At 40.1% G+C, this 15,087-nt stretch overlaps 1 protein-coding gene across 1 annotated transcript; it reads right to left on the reverse strand.

The window, feature by feature from the left end:
• Nucleotides 1–1,737: 1,737 nt before the first annotated feature.
• LOC139739739 (uncharacterized) lies at nucleotides 1,738–11,655 on the reverse strand. Its single transcript, XM_071650343.1, has 3 exons — nucleotides 10,540–11,655; nucleotides 8,531–8,684; nucleotides 1,738–2,768 (listed from the first exon to the last, which is right to left on the reverse strand). The coding sequence occupies exons 1-3, from the start codon at nucleotides 11,653–11,655 to the stop codon at nucleotides 2,569–2,571; spliced, it is 1,470 nt and encodes a 489-aa protein (XP_071506444.1). The 3' UTR covers nucleotides 1,738–2,568.
• Nucleotides 11,656–15,087: the final 3,432 nt, after the last annotated feature.

Here is a 15,087-nt window from a genome sequence, read left to right on the forward strand (position 1 = left end):
AAACTCATCACTCTTATGGGAGTAACATTGCTTTGTTCGTTTACTTTCCACTGCTTCAATATCTATGTTCGGAGGAGACAATGAACATGCGGATACATACAAAGTATCATTGGATGGTTTCGTGCATTCACATGTGAAATACTGATGACTATCATAAATAATGATCACAGTCGTGATCAAACGAGGACACCAATGAAACTAAAATGGTAACACACTGTCAGTGGTTACAATGTTCATTCTTTAACAATAACAATAATTAATCTACTTTTCAACTGGGATAAATGTCTAGTGTGCTACAAATTTGCATATATGTGACCCATCACCACAAAAGCTTCAGAAAGTAGCTGAACATTTTTTTTTTTTTAATGGTAATTTAATATAAACTTCTCTGGGCTCAAAGCTTCAAATTGGCACACAACTTGTCTCTCTGTGTTCCTTAAAACAAACCATGCAAGCAGCAAATTATGCAAACTGCCAAAATTTAGACAGCTTTGAGAAAAATTGGATTGAAGGTTAAAAAAAAGTCAAACATATAGGAGTTAGGTGTTGATACACTATTTGCCAACATTTAAAAGCACCATGGAAACATACTGCATGAGAACCGAACAAATGTGTCATGTAGAATTTCCAAATGTTCTCCGACTCTGAAATTCGGACATGAAATACTCCACTTTCAAGTTTTGAACAAAAGGTATAATATTTCTTAACCCTCACCATACTTCATTTGCCAACTGGCACTTCCACTGAAGTGCTTTTCTTACTGATTGTCACAGATGTCTGGAAAATAATTTGCAAATGAATAGTTACAATGCGTGGTTACTCATACGGTTTAAGTGAAAAGCAAGCACTGAAGTTGGCTTTAACAACCAAAACCAACAATAGAATGGCAAAAATCTGGGAATTTTAACTTGTCGCAAAATTTCCAGAACAGTGATTTTGGTCACAGTCCCACACATGCAAATTACGTAGATGCGGTGAGGACACGACAGTCTGATGTGTCTAAAACATTCTTGCAGAAATATCTTTGCTTAATTCCCTCCTTTGACATGTATGCAGGGAAAAATATTATCCTTTACATCGAATCCATCGAAAGTGGTGATATTACGCAATGATGACTTTGAAAAGAGGAGGCGGGTGCAGTTGCTGAATATAAACAATAGTTTTACAACATTTCATGTACAAATCTTGGGATAGTTTAAAAGCAGAAGACAGTATTGTCTTGTCTATTATAAACTTGCATATAGTTTGTGACAAAATGTCACTGTTTCAAAAGAAAAGAAAATGGTTAAACTTCAGACTTTGTGGCGATGACAACATATTCTGAGAGAAGCAGAATGAAATTTGTTCTGGAATGGTAAAAAAAAGTGTAACAGTTTTCTCCATGTCCAGGTCAAATTAGACCATCAAAACTTAAACAAATGAAAAAAAAAAATGACACTTAAATCTTTCTTTTCTGAATTGAACAAACATAATCATAATACCATTATGTGCTTGACAGTCATGTTAAAAGACAGGCTGATTCAAGCAAGGCACATTAAACCTTCACCAAGGAGGGACTGAAGGACTGAAGGAACGAAGGAAGGGATGAAGTGATGGTCGGAGTCTTGTTGGACAATGCGATCCTACACTACATTGCAACGAGTGCAAGTAGGAGCAAGTAACCGCAGTGCGATGAGTGCGCTACACAGGCTCTCTCGTCTTGTGCTGTTTCCACAAAAGAGCCAAATCCCTGTCATACCCAACTCTAGACATTCATGCGACATTTCTGCCTCCGCTGCTTCTCATCCATCGTGAGGACTTGCTACACAGGCTTTGTGAAATGATGTCCCACTTCCAATTGAACGAAAGTGAAAAAAGACTGCTTCAAGTGCAGATCGTTGCTATGATATGGAATCCTCTCTTAAGTATGCTCATTGAACCACAAAGAGAAGACATGATAAGACGAAACTGAAATCTAAGTTTTGACTGACACTGCAACACATAGCAACAAATGTTTGTTATCACTGACTGAATACTCTACAGACATACTCGTGCTGCCATTTCCCCATAAAGAGGACTACATAAAGCCAGTTTGGAGCTAGCTCGTGTGTATGTACATGGGTACAAATGAACATTCTGTTTTGTCTCTGTTGGTTAGGCACTTTACTCATTTCCAGTGCGACATGATGCATAAGCTTACCTGACAGAACAATTCTATGAAATTCCTCAGTCATGTTCAAACAAAGGATGAACTTGCATAGACCAGGTGACCAAAATGGTCCATCAATTACACTTGGGAAAGCATCATTTCATTATCTGGCATTGAATGTAACAATATTTGTCTATTGATGTTGCCTACTGTACCACTCTTGCCATTAGGTGGATGTGCTGGCAAGCACCATTTTTAAGGATTACTTGCATAATCATTGCAGCACAGATGCTTATCTCAGTGAATTTAAAAACAGACATGCCCTGTCGGTACAAATGAGCTGTTTTTGCTCAAGCACGATGAGGAACCGGGAACTGGCTCGTTGCCATGGCGATATGAGTCCCCTGCAGCACTGCATTTCTGCAACCCGCCAACGACTATCATAGCAACTTGTCGCCCTGGACGACGATCTCAACTAGATCCTGCCGGTCCATCCTATCCAGTTCCCTCACCAGCTGATTCAAGGTGTAGGGCATGTTGTCGGGGGTGTGGCACTCCCAGTATGCTAGCACGATCTCCGTTGCTGACGACGAGCGTTGGCAAACGTCATCAATGACCTGGATGTCCTGGACAGTTAGTCCTGGAATGAAAAGGGAAGACGAGAGCAAAGCGCATGAGCACAAATTAGACACTGGAACACACACACGCGAAGCCTCTAATTTTTCACTGGCAGAATTTTGCCTCACCCAAGTCAAAATCCCAGGGTTAAGTTCAGCTTTGTTTCCAGCCACACTGGTTTTCTATACAGTCGGCTTGCCAAAACAATCATCAACGACTATCTGACTTTAGTATTTTGATTTTCACACACCTTCCACAACTCTGTTTGACTTTGCACTACAAATCTACTGTGGTCCTCTTTAACATGAATTGACATTTCACTTTAAAGGAGACTTCCTGATGATATTTCAAACATAAGGGGATGGTATAGTTTTGGTTGAGATGGGGGATTAAGATTTTAACTTATTGGAAGATGATGAGAATCCATTTATGAAATATCAAAGAGCGTACAATTCTAAGAGGTGTTCGAAGTTGTTGTTGTTTTTTTATGAAAATCAGTTTTGAAATGACTGAGGTATCCCTAAAACAAAGTAAAACAAAATGATCTTTTCAATAAAAGGTGTGCCCCACCTTTTATTAAGACCTCTTTGTTTCTGGATATTTCAGCCACATAAAAACCAATTTTCATCAAATAAACTTTGAATTCCTCTTAGAATTGTATGCTATTTCATACTTAATAAGAAGTTTTTCATGATCTCACAAAAAAGTTGGAAACCTGAAGCCCCATCTCAAACAAAACTATACCATCCCTTTAAAAAGCATTTGAACAGAGATTGGTCATACTGGGTACAGAGTTTCAATGTGATTGGGATGAGGAATAAGAATGTTTTCAAATCTCATTACAAATCACAATGAACTAGGATGATAACATAGCAGCTTCTCATAATGCATGATATGGGTGCTCGAAGAAGCAGAACAAAAGAAGAAAGCATGCATAAATTCTACACAGGTGAAGCTGTTCAGTATGTGGCATTGTAATAGAATACATTGCTACATTACTGGTATATGTGCATTTCCCATTGTCATCTGTGTTCAATGTATGTTTTGGGTTTTTTTCAGAGTATTGTTTTACGTGCTCTAAGACCACAATAAATTCCACAAATCTATATTCGTAGCACCAACGATTTGTGTACTATATGATGTGAAATTATAAGAATCATTTGAAATGTACCTTTAAAGCATTCTGCATGGCAAGCTTTACACACACACATATGCACACAGTGACACTAGATAAATGCTTTTCAATCCCATGGGCAAGTAACACATATCCCCTTCATGTCGTAAAAGATTTAATTACACCAGCAGGAAGGGATGGACGCCTGGTGAACTGATGTCAGACCACTCGTGATGTTGATACCATTCGATCTAAAAATGGTTTTGTTACTCACTTAGCACTGTTGACAAATGATCCAATTTCAAAACAGTTATTCATGAGGATCAGTACATCAAAGTCCAGATTCATCATGATATCAAAACTGGAAGCCACAATCAGGGAAATGCATATCAGTGACTCGTATGTGATATCACTGGCAAAACATACAATATATATATATATTTTTTTTTGAATTTTCAATGCACTACTAAAATGTACTTTTACTACCATCTCTTTCTGTGTTCCAAACTCAATGTTCCAAAGTTTTGGTATGACCTCTGACCTTTATACACACAGCTATGCCAAGATAAAGTACGAAAACTGGCTCACAGCAGTGCTGCATATAGAGAGAGTCTGGCCAACTGCTGACAATGGGCACCATGTCTTTACTCAGCGCATTGCGCGTTAGAGGGTTAGCGTGGATGCTCAGACTTCATAATCAAAGCAAGCACAGTAGAGCACGAATGATAATGGCACTTGTGCTATGTTTGGTAACGACATGGCGCCTGTAGATCACAGGACCAGCTATTAACCAATCGCAGGCTTCAAAGCTCATAAAGTGAACACCGAGTTGGCCAGACTCTCTTCATATACGGCACTGGCTCATCCCAATCTGTTCTCCTACCAAAGTTAAAAGAAATTTCACGAAATGCTGCTTTTAACATCAAATTACGGAACACATGACCTTTGACCCTGACCACATGACTAATGACCTTTGACCGAACAACCCAGCATCACATCAGCACACCTTTGGATAGTAACAAATGCATTGCAGACAAGAGTTTCACAATGACTCTGTAAGTCTGCCTAGAAATTTTGCGGTTGCCCAAAACTGATTTCTGCACAGCTGGTCAGACAATCAACCCGGAGCAGCACAATATCATGAAAGAATTTGAACAGTTCCAAGTAAAACATGAGGTCACCACCGCCCTTCAACTGCCAATTTTTGCCTCCCCTACGCTTTCCCTATGACGCTTCCCTCCTCCACACTCTCCTCTCTCTGGGTTCTTCTCTCACCAAACAACAGTCCTTTATACAGACTACAATACACACCAGGCGCGCCGGAAGCAGTTTTGGATTGGGGGGGCAAACATTGGAGGGGGCTCAAGATTAGACCATGCATATGTTACACAATATACACATACACACACACACACACACACTCACGCACACACATCTATTATTCATATATATAATATATAATTATATATATATATATATATATATATATATATATATATATATATATATATATAGATATAGATATAGATATATGTAAAGTGGCGTACGGTTGGTCGAAACATGGGGGGAACCATAAAGTAATTTTGACGGTCTGTATGCTTGTGCGTGTGTGCGTGAGCAATAATGGGACTACAATACATTACGGAATGTGATACATTCAACAACGCAGTCATTGAGGTATATTGTAAGTTTTCCTTACATGGATTATGGAATGACGGTGTGAAACGATTGACAAATTATATACTGTAAGCAACATAAAGTGAATGGCATAACAATAAAATGCGAGCGAACTGGAGTTTTAATTTTAGCTACATATTTCGCTTTGAAATAAATGGGGGCGCATCGGGCGCAACTGCTGGCAATTATTGGCAGCAACATTAGGAGAATGGCAGAACGATTCAATGCGAGCGAGCGAAGCGAGCAAGCTTGAAGATTTTGACATTCTACAGTCCCAAAACTGGGGTTTGTAGCTTTATCTTTCACTTTGGAAATTAATGGGGCGGCGCATCGGGCGCAACTGCTGGCAATTACTGGCAGCAACATTAGGAGAATGGCATAATGATTCAATGCGAGCGAGTAAAGCGAGCGAGCTTGAGAATTTTGACATTTTATACAGTCCAAAAACTCCAGTTTGTAGCTATATCTTTCGCTTTGGAAATTAAGGGGGGGCATCGGACGCAACTGCTGGCAGTTACTGGCAGCAACATTAGGAGAGCGGCATAACGATTCAATGCGAGCGAGCGAAGCGAGCGACCTTGAAAATTTTGACATTTTACAATCCCCAAACTCCCGTTTGTAGCTATATTTATCTTTCGCTTTGGAAATTAAGGGGTGGGGGCATCGGGCGCAACTACTGGCTATTACTGTCAGCAACATTAGGAGAATGGCATAACGATTCAAAGCGAGCGAGCTTGAAAATTTTGACATTCTAGAGTCCAACAACTGCCGTCGTAGCTATGCTTTTTGCTTTAGAAATTAAGGGGGAGGCGCACCGGACTCAACTGCTAGATGCGAGCGAGCGAAGCGAGCGAGCTTGAAAATTTTGACATTTTACAGTCCAAAAGCTGCCGTTTGTAGCCATATTTTTTCCCTTTTATTCATATATATATACATATTTATTTTATTTTCTTTGTTTATTCATTTATCTTTATTATCATTATTACTATTATTATTTTTTTTTTTTTTTTTGGGGGGGGGGGGCTTTTTGGGGGGGCAAAAATGCGTTTTGCCCCCCCACTTTTTGGATTGGGGGGGCGGCCGCCCCCCCTGCCCCCCCACTTCCGGCGCCTATGATACACACGGTGTTACCGCAAACCTCTCTTCCTCATTCATATCACCATGCAAACTTTCAAACAACACATAAACATGGTCTAAATATCTAAACAAGGTTCCTTCCCAATGGCAGTATTTATGTGGCATTACAAATCGCTTTATGTTAACCTTTCTACCCACACATCAATGAAAACTTGCAAAGGTACATCATGTATAGACATAGAACCAGAGTATTTTACCACACAATAGTGGGCATGCACATAATCGTCTGTCACAGTCTGCTGCGCACAACTGTTGATTATGATGTATTGCCCAGCTGGTAAACAGCACATTTTCTATGGGACAGTATGGTGTAAGAGGGGAAGTTGGACAACAAATGTTACAGTTTTTACAGCCATGAGTATTACTGCAAGGATGATGTAGCAGTGAGGGTCATGCAAATTTTGGAAAATTTACCCTCTGATCTGCAATATTTACAAAAGTGTACCTCCGCTGGCAGGTGAAACCTACAGCAGGCGAAGGTTAAATGTTTTCGGTTCTGTTTGTTTGTTTGTCTGTTTGCTTGTCTGTCTGTCTGTCTGTCTGTTTGTCTGTGTACAAGATAACTCAAGAACAGATGTATGAATTTTCACAAAATTTGCAGAGTGTGTTTATAATGAGGTATAAAAGAGACAATTTAGGTCTTGGGGACATGATGTCAAAGGTCAAAGGTCATGGGGGTCATATAAGACATGAAATAAGCTTAATCTCCCAGTAACTCAAGAACGGACGATCAGATTTTCACCAACTTTATTTCTTTTACTTTTTTTTTTCACTGTCGGTATGAATGATACTACTGACTCCTTTCTTTACCAAAAGCTTCCTCTGTCACATACAGCCTGACCTTGATTATCCAGCCTTATCTTCTCTACACTACTCTATTATCTGGACACCTCCAAGCACTGATGAAAAAAAAAATTGCTTTTAAACACAACTATTAAAAACTTCTACAAAACTCACACAATTTACCTATGATATTCCCTATAGCAACATGTTGTGAATTTTACGGTAGAATGTTTTAATCCAATGACTATGATTCAAAGTAGCTAACCACAAATTACACTACTGTTGTGGTGTACACCACATGCATAGTTACCACTTGCTAGCAGCCTATTTGTACGGTACTCATATGTACATAAGCATCGTTTCTCACATATCAGGCCATATCGCTTACCGGTATTCGGACGGGCGCCAGTCTTAACACAGCCAAACTAGAGAAGCACTCTGAGAGCGCAGACCTCCGCCAAGCATGCAACTCATTTCCACCACTGATCTTGTTCTTCCATTAGAGATATCAGTGATTTCCACCCATACGTACTTATAGCATGTGCTGAAAGTCGCCCGATTTCCCAATATAGAAGCCTTTGTTACGTCATAAACCCTCAGCTGCACGGCGCGCCTCGCCCTAGCAGAAACAAGAGCACGCACTTTAGTGCGCGCATGCAAACCTCAAATACGCGCAGCCTGAACTCCCAAGTTCACTGACCCTACCTGCCAAAATATCACAAATCCTTAATAAATTCCCCAAAAATTGTCGGATCACCACCAAAATTTAATCATCTGTTACTTGTATCATTCTAAACCTTTCCTGCAAGTTTCATCCAAATCCGTTAACTACTTTTTGAGTTATTTTGCACACGGACAAACTAACTAACTAACTAACAAACGAACGAACAAACCAACGGTAACGAAAACATAACCTCCTCCCTTGGCGGAGGTAATAACAGAGGGTGGTCCGTATTCATATGTAACCCTTTCTGTGCCGATGAATCAAATGTGCACAAATTTCACACAAGTCCGTATGGACAGAAAATCAATGTCACACACAGAGGGTTATAAGCTAGGTACATCGTCCTTACCAACTCTTTCGGCCAAGGCTCGCCAGTCTTTGGGCGGGAAGGAGTCCTTCTTCACGTCAAAGAAGAGGCAGAACCGCTTGAAGGCGTCAAAGGACTGGATGAGGTTCCCAACCACCAGCTTACCGCTTTTGGCCAGGTCCACCAACTCATAAAGCTGTAAAATCATGAATATGTATATATGCAAATTATTTACATGTATGATTTATTTCAAGAAACCCACGTGAATGGAAAGTTCCTGGAAAGAAGAGAGATCCCACAAATGGTGCTCGAGGAATAAAGTCAGTTGTTTTTTGTATTTTTGCCTCCTCCTAGACAGTTGGTGGTGATGTGGCTTTATTATTGTTAAAGGCATGGTATAGTTTTGGTTGAGATGAGGATTCAGGTTTTGACTTTTTGCCAGAAAACTAGAAAGCCCTCATATATAAAGTATTCAAGAGTACATACCATTCTAAGAGGTATTAAAAGTTTATTCGATGAAAATCAGTTTTGAACTGGCTGAGATATCAGCAACAACAAAAAGGTCCTAATAAAGGGTGGGACCCACCTTTTATTTGGATCACTTTGTTTTACTTTGTTTTTGGATATCTCTGCCATTTGCTGCTGGGGTGACCAGACCTCGTATCTCAAAAATAATATATGTTCAGGAGAGCTTAAGAACATGGCTGCCAAAGCACTGTAATAAACCGGATTGCCTTTCCTTAAGCATGCCCTGGTGACTTAATTTTTGGTGAGATTACTAGGATTTGGACAGGACATCACCTGACTGGCAATCAATCCAAAAAACTGTATTTCACCAAAATTTGAAATACAAGGTATTGTCACCCCAGCGACGATATGCTCCGTAAGATTTCACATAAGCAGTTTCCAATTATCTCCCAAAAAGCTAACACCTGAATCCTCATCTCTACCAAACCTATACCATCCCTTCTAAGTGTCACAAAAATGATGCGTGTGAGGCTGATCATGCCCATCTCCTCCTATAAGTTGAAACAACGGAATGGAGACCAAGGAGATCGATGCATGGGAACCTGATTACGAGGACCTATACGACATTGACAAATACCTTGTTGTATCAGGTTCCTCACTATAGCACGGTACAAAAAAAAAAAACAACAACAAAAAAAAGAAGAAATATAACGAGTTGGGACCGGCAAAACTACCTTGTTATAAGAGGGATTTGTCGCATCCAACCTCTTTATAACAAGCTTCCACTGCACATGTATTTTTAGGCAAATTAGAGCAAGTCAACCACAGGTGGAAGTCCACTGGGATGCCTCAGCCCTCACATGCACTCACCGTATTCTATCAGGAGTAAGGAGCTTCAGCTATTTCCACATAAAGCTTTCACAATGCTTTGTTTCTGAGACTACGTAAAATTTGATACTATGTAACCGACACCACATCACATTATCATAGGCAATTCTAAACTCCTGTAAAACAAGGAATGTTTGCATGCATTTTAATTTCGCGAGAGCCAAGATTCGCAAAGTTAAAATGCATGCAAAAGTTTTTGTCTACACTATATGCATTGAATGTTAGAGGCAACTCACGAAAATTTCATGCCACCAAAAAAAGCCGTCGGCTCCAATTCACAAAAATTTTATGCCGCGAAAATATTGTGTTTTACAGTAAATCTTGTAAAGACGAGAAAAAATAGACATGTTGACAATTAATATTAACTCTGATGTGTTTTGTGTGTAATGGAATAGTTGATGCCAATTTGTCTTGAAAAACACATCCAGATAATTTTTAAGTTCTATTTTTCTTATTTCAATTGATTGACAAATTGCCCTTCATAGACATAAACAAACACTGATTATTTAGCGTCTGCGTAAATGGGCATACATTAAAAAAATTAGACATTCTTATGGCTATTACTCAGACACTGGATAATCAGCCTTTATTTACATTGATGAATGGCAATTTTGTCAATCAGTCCACACAAAAACAACTTGAAGTATAACGAATCATCAATTTGATTTTTTTTTCTGAGGAAATAGAGGGAGTACCTTATATTTCTTGTTTCTGGGAGGAAGCTGAGGTGGTTGGGATCTTGGAGGAAGTTTTGGTCCCACTTTGTCCACTATGCAGAGGCTGCTCTTCGTCGGGTCCAGGGGAGGGTTCTGATAGTGACTGTGTTCCTCCGGAAGGTTCATGTAGGTGGTCTGACCGCAAGGCTCCGTGGACAGATCGACGCGGTCAGTCCCTTCCTGAGTGTTCATGTAGGTCCGATCGGGACCGGGGACGCTGGTCTGCCGCCCGAGCTGACCGGGCCAGGTGTCGCGCGCAGACGGACGGGAAGCACTATCCAGACCAGAGTGGTCATCCTCCACTTGACCCAGATTGCTGGGGCTGCTCAGATGCCTCAGCAGGCTGATTTCCCTCCTGTCCAGGGACATTGAGGAGTGTACATCACTTGATATCGTGGGGATGCCGATGGTCGGACTCTTGGCACGGACAGGTAAGGGCAGAGATATGGAGGGGTGCTTTGACTCCGGAGGGGGAGGCGGCTGTGGGTGAGGAGATCTTGGCCGCAGGGACGGTTCAGCGTATTTTGGGCTCCCTGGATCGTCCAAGGGGCCGCCGAGTTCCGAGGACTTGATCAGCACCGTCTTTGTTTTGGGATTGACGTAGGCAACGTGGTAGGGTAGAGGGTCCTGAAAGGTGTGAACGGTGCGGATCCCGGGACGGCTCAATCTTGGGCTGGGAATGGGTTTGGTGCCAGATTTCTGCTGCGTTTCCGGGCTGCCGTGACTAGCTCTGCGCGGGGAGTCTACAACGCCCGACCCGAGAGGGATATCGACTTCAACGCAGACACTGCTCTCATCCTCAAAGTCAAACGGATTAATGCTATCTTTCATATGCACTGTGGGGGACGGCGTGGATATCATCGAGTCCATGCTCGCAATGCTGGCTGTGTCCTTATCCCACTGATTCGACTGCAAGCTGCTGGTGCTGGTGCTACTGTTGCGGTGCTCCGAGGCACGCCTGTGCCCGGCGTTCAGATCCTCAAGACTGCTCGTGACATCATCTGGACTGATCACCTCAACACTCGGGACACGAGTTGGTACTGGGGGAAGTCTTCTCCGCTCATCTGGATGGATTGTGTAGAAACAAAGGCACATTGTAATGTTTGCTTTAAAAAACAAAACAAAAAAAAATACACATTTTGCATTCACCGAAGAACATAAATTTGGGCGTCACGCCAACAAAAACAGACTCTGGGTGTCATTACTGCTTTTAAGAAATTTCTTTACAGATGCATTGCCGTACAATCTACTGTACATTCAAATTTAACTATCATTTCTCTTTTAAAACTGTTGGTACTAAGTACACACACACACACACAAAGCAAACACCAAAAATGAATTCAAAAAGTATGGTCCTTCATCCAAACCCGAGTAAAACTTGCCAGTTGGATGCAACAGCACCTGGATTGGTGCTAAACATAAACAAACTCAAAGATTGGGTCATACAGAAGAAAGTAAATGTAAAACAAAACGAACAAACAAACAAACAAAAAACAGATTTCCTAGTTTTCTCCTTGTTTTCAACTCGACTTTCAAGCAAGAAAATGTTTCAACACATTTGAGAAACACTGATGTTTTACTCATCAGGCAGTCACCTGCACAGCATTGTCAAGGTAACAGACGTGCATCGTGCAAAGGTCACTGTCCAAAATCATGAGAATCTCTTCCGAACTTTTCCATCCAAACAAATACAATGTATGACCCAGCCAACATCCTGACAAACACATCGTGGAATTTTTGTTCTCTGTTTTTTCTTTTCAGAAAATGAATACAATTTCTTTGTGACTGGCTATGCTTACACTTTTCAAACCCTTTTCCATTGATAACTTGTTTACAAACACAGACAATGAGAAAATGTGTGGGACTTGGTATCACGAGCACAATCATTTGTTTGTTTGGAACCATCAAATTCTTGAAAACTATACTCATGACATTATCTCATGAAACAGACACACAAAACTGGCAGTTACTGTTTACATGGAACATATCGGCAACATCATATCATCTTTATATCAGTTTAATACACTTGGACCACGTCTGTCAAATTACTGTATCGATGCAAGCTAAACAAACAGAGCATTTCCAGGTGCTCTTTCCTCTTTTCATGAAAGAAAAACATCCATCCTCTCCAGCAAGGTAATAGATCAAAGAGATGATTAGCATTATAATTCCGGTCATCAAGTTTTGAGAGTGCTACATAGCAAGTTCTGAAAATCCTGATGTTGAACTTTGCAACGTTCACGTTTAATGGTCACTTACATAACAAACCACACAATTTGAAAGCGATCCAAAAAATGAGTATTTTTTCTCTTGTGCCACAGAAGATAGTGGTTTAAAGCCCCAAGAAAGTTCTGATATGTTTTCGCTTGAAACTCTCTATAGAACTTGACCTGCATCTGTGCATCAAACGATGATTGCTATTTCTCATGACAGAGGATTTTTAATAAAATCATTGTTATGTACAGCTAAAGAAAAAAAATGTTAAGTAAAAATTGTATTCCATACATTACACAGATTCTGGCGATACTGGACACAGAATAAACATTGTCACTCTCAAGATCTCAAAATCGAATTTGAGCAAAAGATGGTTATTCCTCTACTTTTTTCCAGTCCGTAGATTACTTTCCAAGGTAATCAACTTAGTGATATTTTCTTCCTTATCACTGTGAAATCAAACAGAAATTACTTGAGATGATTTTTTTGCTATATTTGATATAAGTTTTCGCTATGTTTGATACAATTTGCCAGAGTATTCCAGATTTATGTGGTCTTTAAGATTTGACAGCGTCTGGTATTTAGGGGGCTTCTGTCTTCAAAAGGAAGGAAGCGTAGTTGAGTCACGTTGGCTCGGGATCCCATCAGCGGGCTCCGGACTTTTGGTACACCTTAGCGTTCTTCGAGAGGAAATCTTGCATTACAACAAATTATCTAATGACCCAATTACGGTCGGGCTTAAAAGGAGTCTCGTCTTACAGAAAGGCGGGAAAGATCAACCTCGTCAAAATGTCACACGGGGACAGAGAAGTTTGAATACTTTGCATGATTATCGCATCGATTTCTATATTTTAGTACACAGTGAATGTGTGGGTTTTAATACTGTCTAGTTAGTTTTTGTCTGACAAGGGCTGGGGCAGATTAATCCATGGTGGGGTTGGTAGTCAATCTTTTCAGTGAGTTTTCTCCGTTTAATCAATTGAGGTCAAAAGGAATCACAACAGCATTGAAATATGTGAATACTGTAAAAGTGGATATTTTCGCGCGAATAATTTTTCGCGCTTGTCAGAAGACATTCGTGTGTTTTTAATTCCCCGGAATGAAGACATCAAGTACTGGAACATATGGCATGCAAAAATATTCGCGTGCTTTTATTTTCGCGCTAGCTTATTGTTGTGCGAAATGCGTAAAAATGTCAAAACCGCAAAAATTTCCACTTTTACAGTATATGCCCAATTTTTCTTTATCAAAACATTGTAGGGTTCAAGGAAGATATGAAGAAATATTTTGCATTTCCATTGCTGTCATTATAAATGCCTCATGGTTTGAGGTTTCAGGTTTTTATGTGCTTATACAACACATGTTTGTATCTTATAGATCCTTTCCATCTGATTGGATGAATGCAGGTCACATGACATTCAGAAGAATCAGCTATCCCATGCTCACTCTTAATGACAGTGCAAAAGACGTCTGCTGAACGGCAAATCAAGCCAGCCAGCTGTGCAATAGATCCTGGGACACACTGAACTTCTGTTTCGTAAAGCATTAAGACCTACTAGAGACAGATCCAGATCTAGGTCCAACTGTTAGTCCTCCTCCTTGATAGGCTTAACATTAGATCTATTTTGGTCTAGACCACAGGCCAATATTGTGTGTTGTATGAAACAAATATTTAATGTTTTATCATTCATGCGATGGTTCAAATATTACATTCGGTCCAAGTTTAACCGTTTAGAACTATTAAACGACACAAAGTGGAGTTGAATAGAACGGTTAAACTTGCAAGCTCATGTTTTATTCGGAACCATCGCAGTCATAAACATTGAATATTTGTACAACATCATAGGACACCTCTGAATCAGATTCTCAAAAGATAGTATCTTAATCACTGAAACCTTGAATGCACAGGAAATGCAACCTAGTGCAGATTTTGTGTTGGTATACATCCAGTCATACAGAATGAAGAGGCCAACGACACATTTGGGTGTGTGTGTGCACGCATGGGAATGGAATATCTATTTTCTTAATTTTTTTCCAATAAATGATGATCATATTACAATTATTATTTGCCTGCTTTATATACATTCAAGTTAATGTTTATGATTTGGGCAATTATTCAATCATGTAGTTAACAAAATCAAACAAGGATGACTGGGGGAAAAATGTGCATCTGTGAGTGTCAATGTAAAAGCAATAGCAGATAAAGTCAACAATGCAAGTCGAAAGGGTCAAAGAGTGCTAATTTTTGGTCCTAATTCCACGCAATCAATTACTGATAAATGTTCACACCCATCAGAGAACATTGGCCTGATC

The sequence above is a fragment of the Diadema antillarum genome, unplaced genomic scaffold (genome assembly GCF_040938485.1).
Source record: "Diadema antillarum isolate AM-2024a unplaced genomic scaffold, OU_Dant_1.0 seq00000814_RagTag, whole genome shotgun sequence".
In the NCBI taxonomy this organism is placed as follows: Eukaryota; Metazoa; Echinodermata; class Echinoidea; order Diadematoida; family Diadematidae; genus Diadema; species Diadema antillarum.

Coding starts and splice junctions, on each gene's coding strand:
- LOC139739739 (XM_071650343.1), bottom strand. CDS start 11,655: ATGTGCCTTTGTTTCTACACAATCCATCCAGATGAGCGGAGAAGACTT. Junction 8,685..10,539: donor CCAGAAACAAGAAATATAAG/GTACTCCCTCTA, acceptor ATGATTTTACAG/CTTTATGAGTTGGTGGACCT. Junction 2,769..8,530: donor AGCCTTGGCCGAAAGAGTTG/GTAAGGACGATG, acceptor TTTTCATTCCAG/GACTAACTGTCCAGGACATC.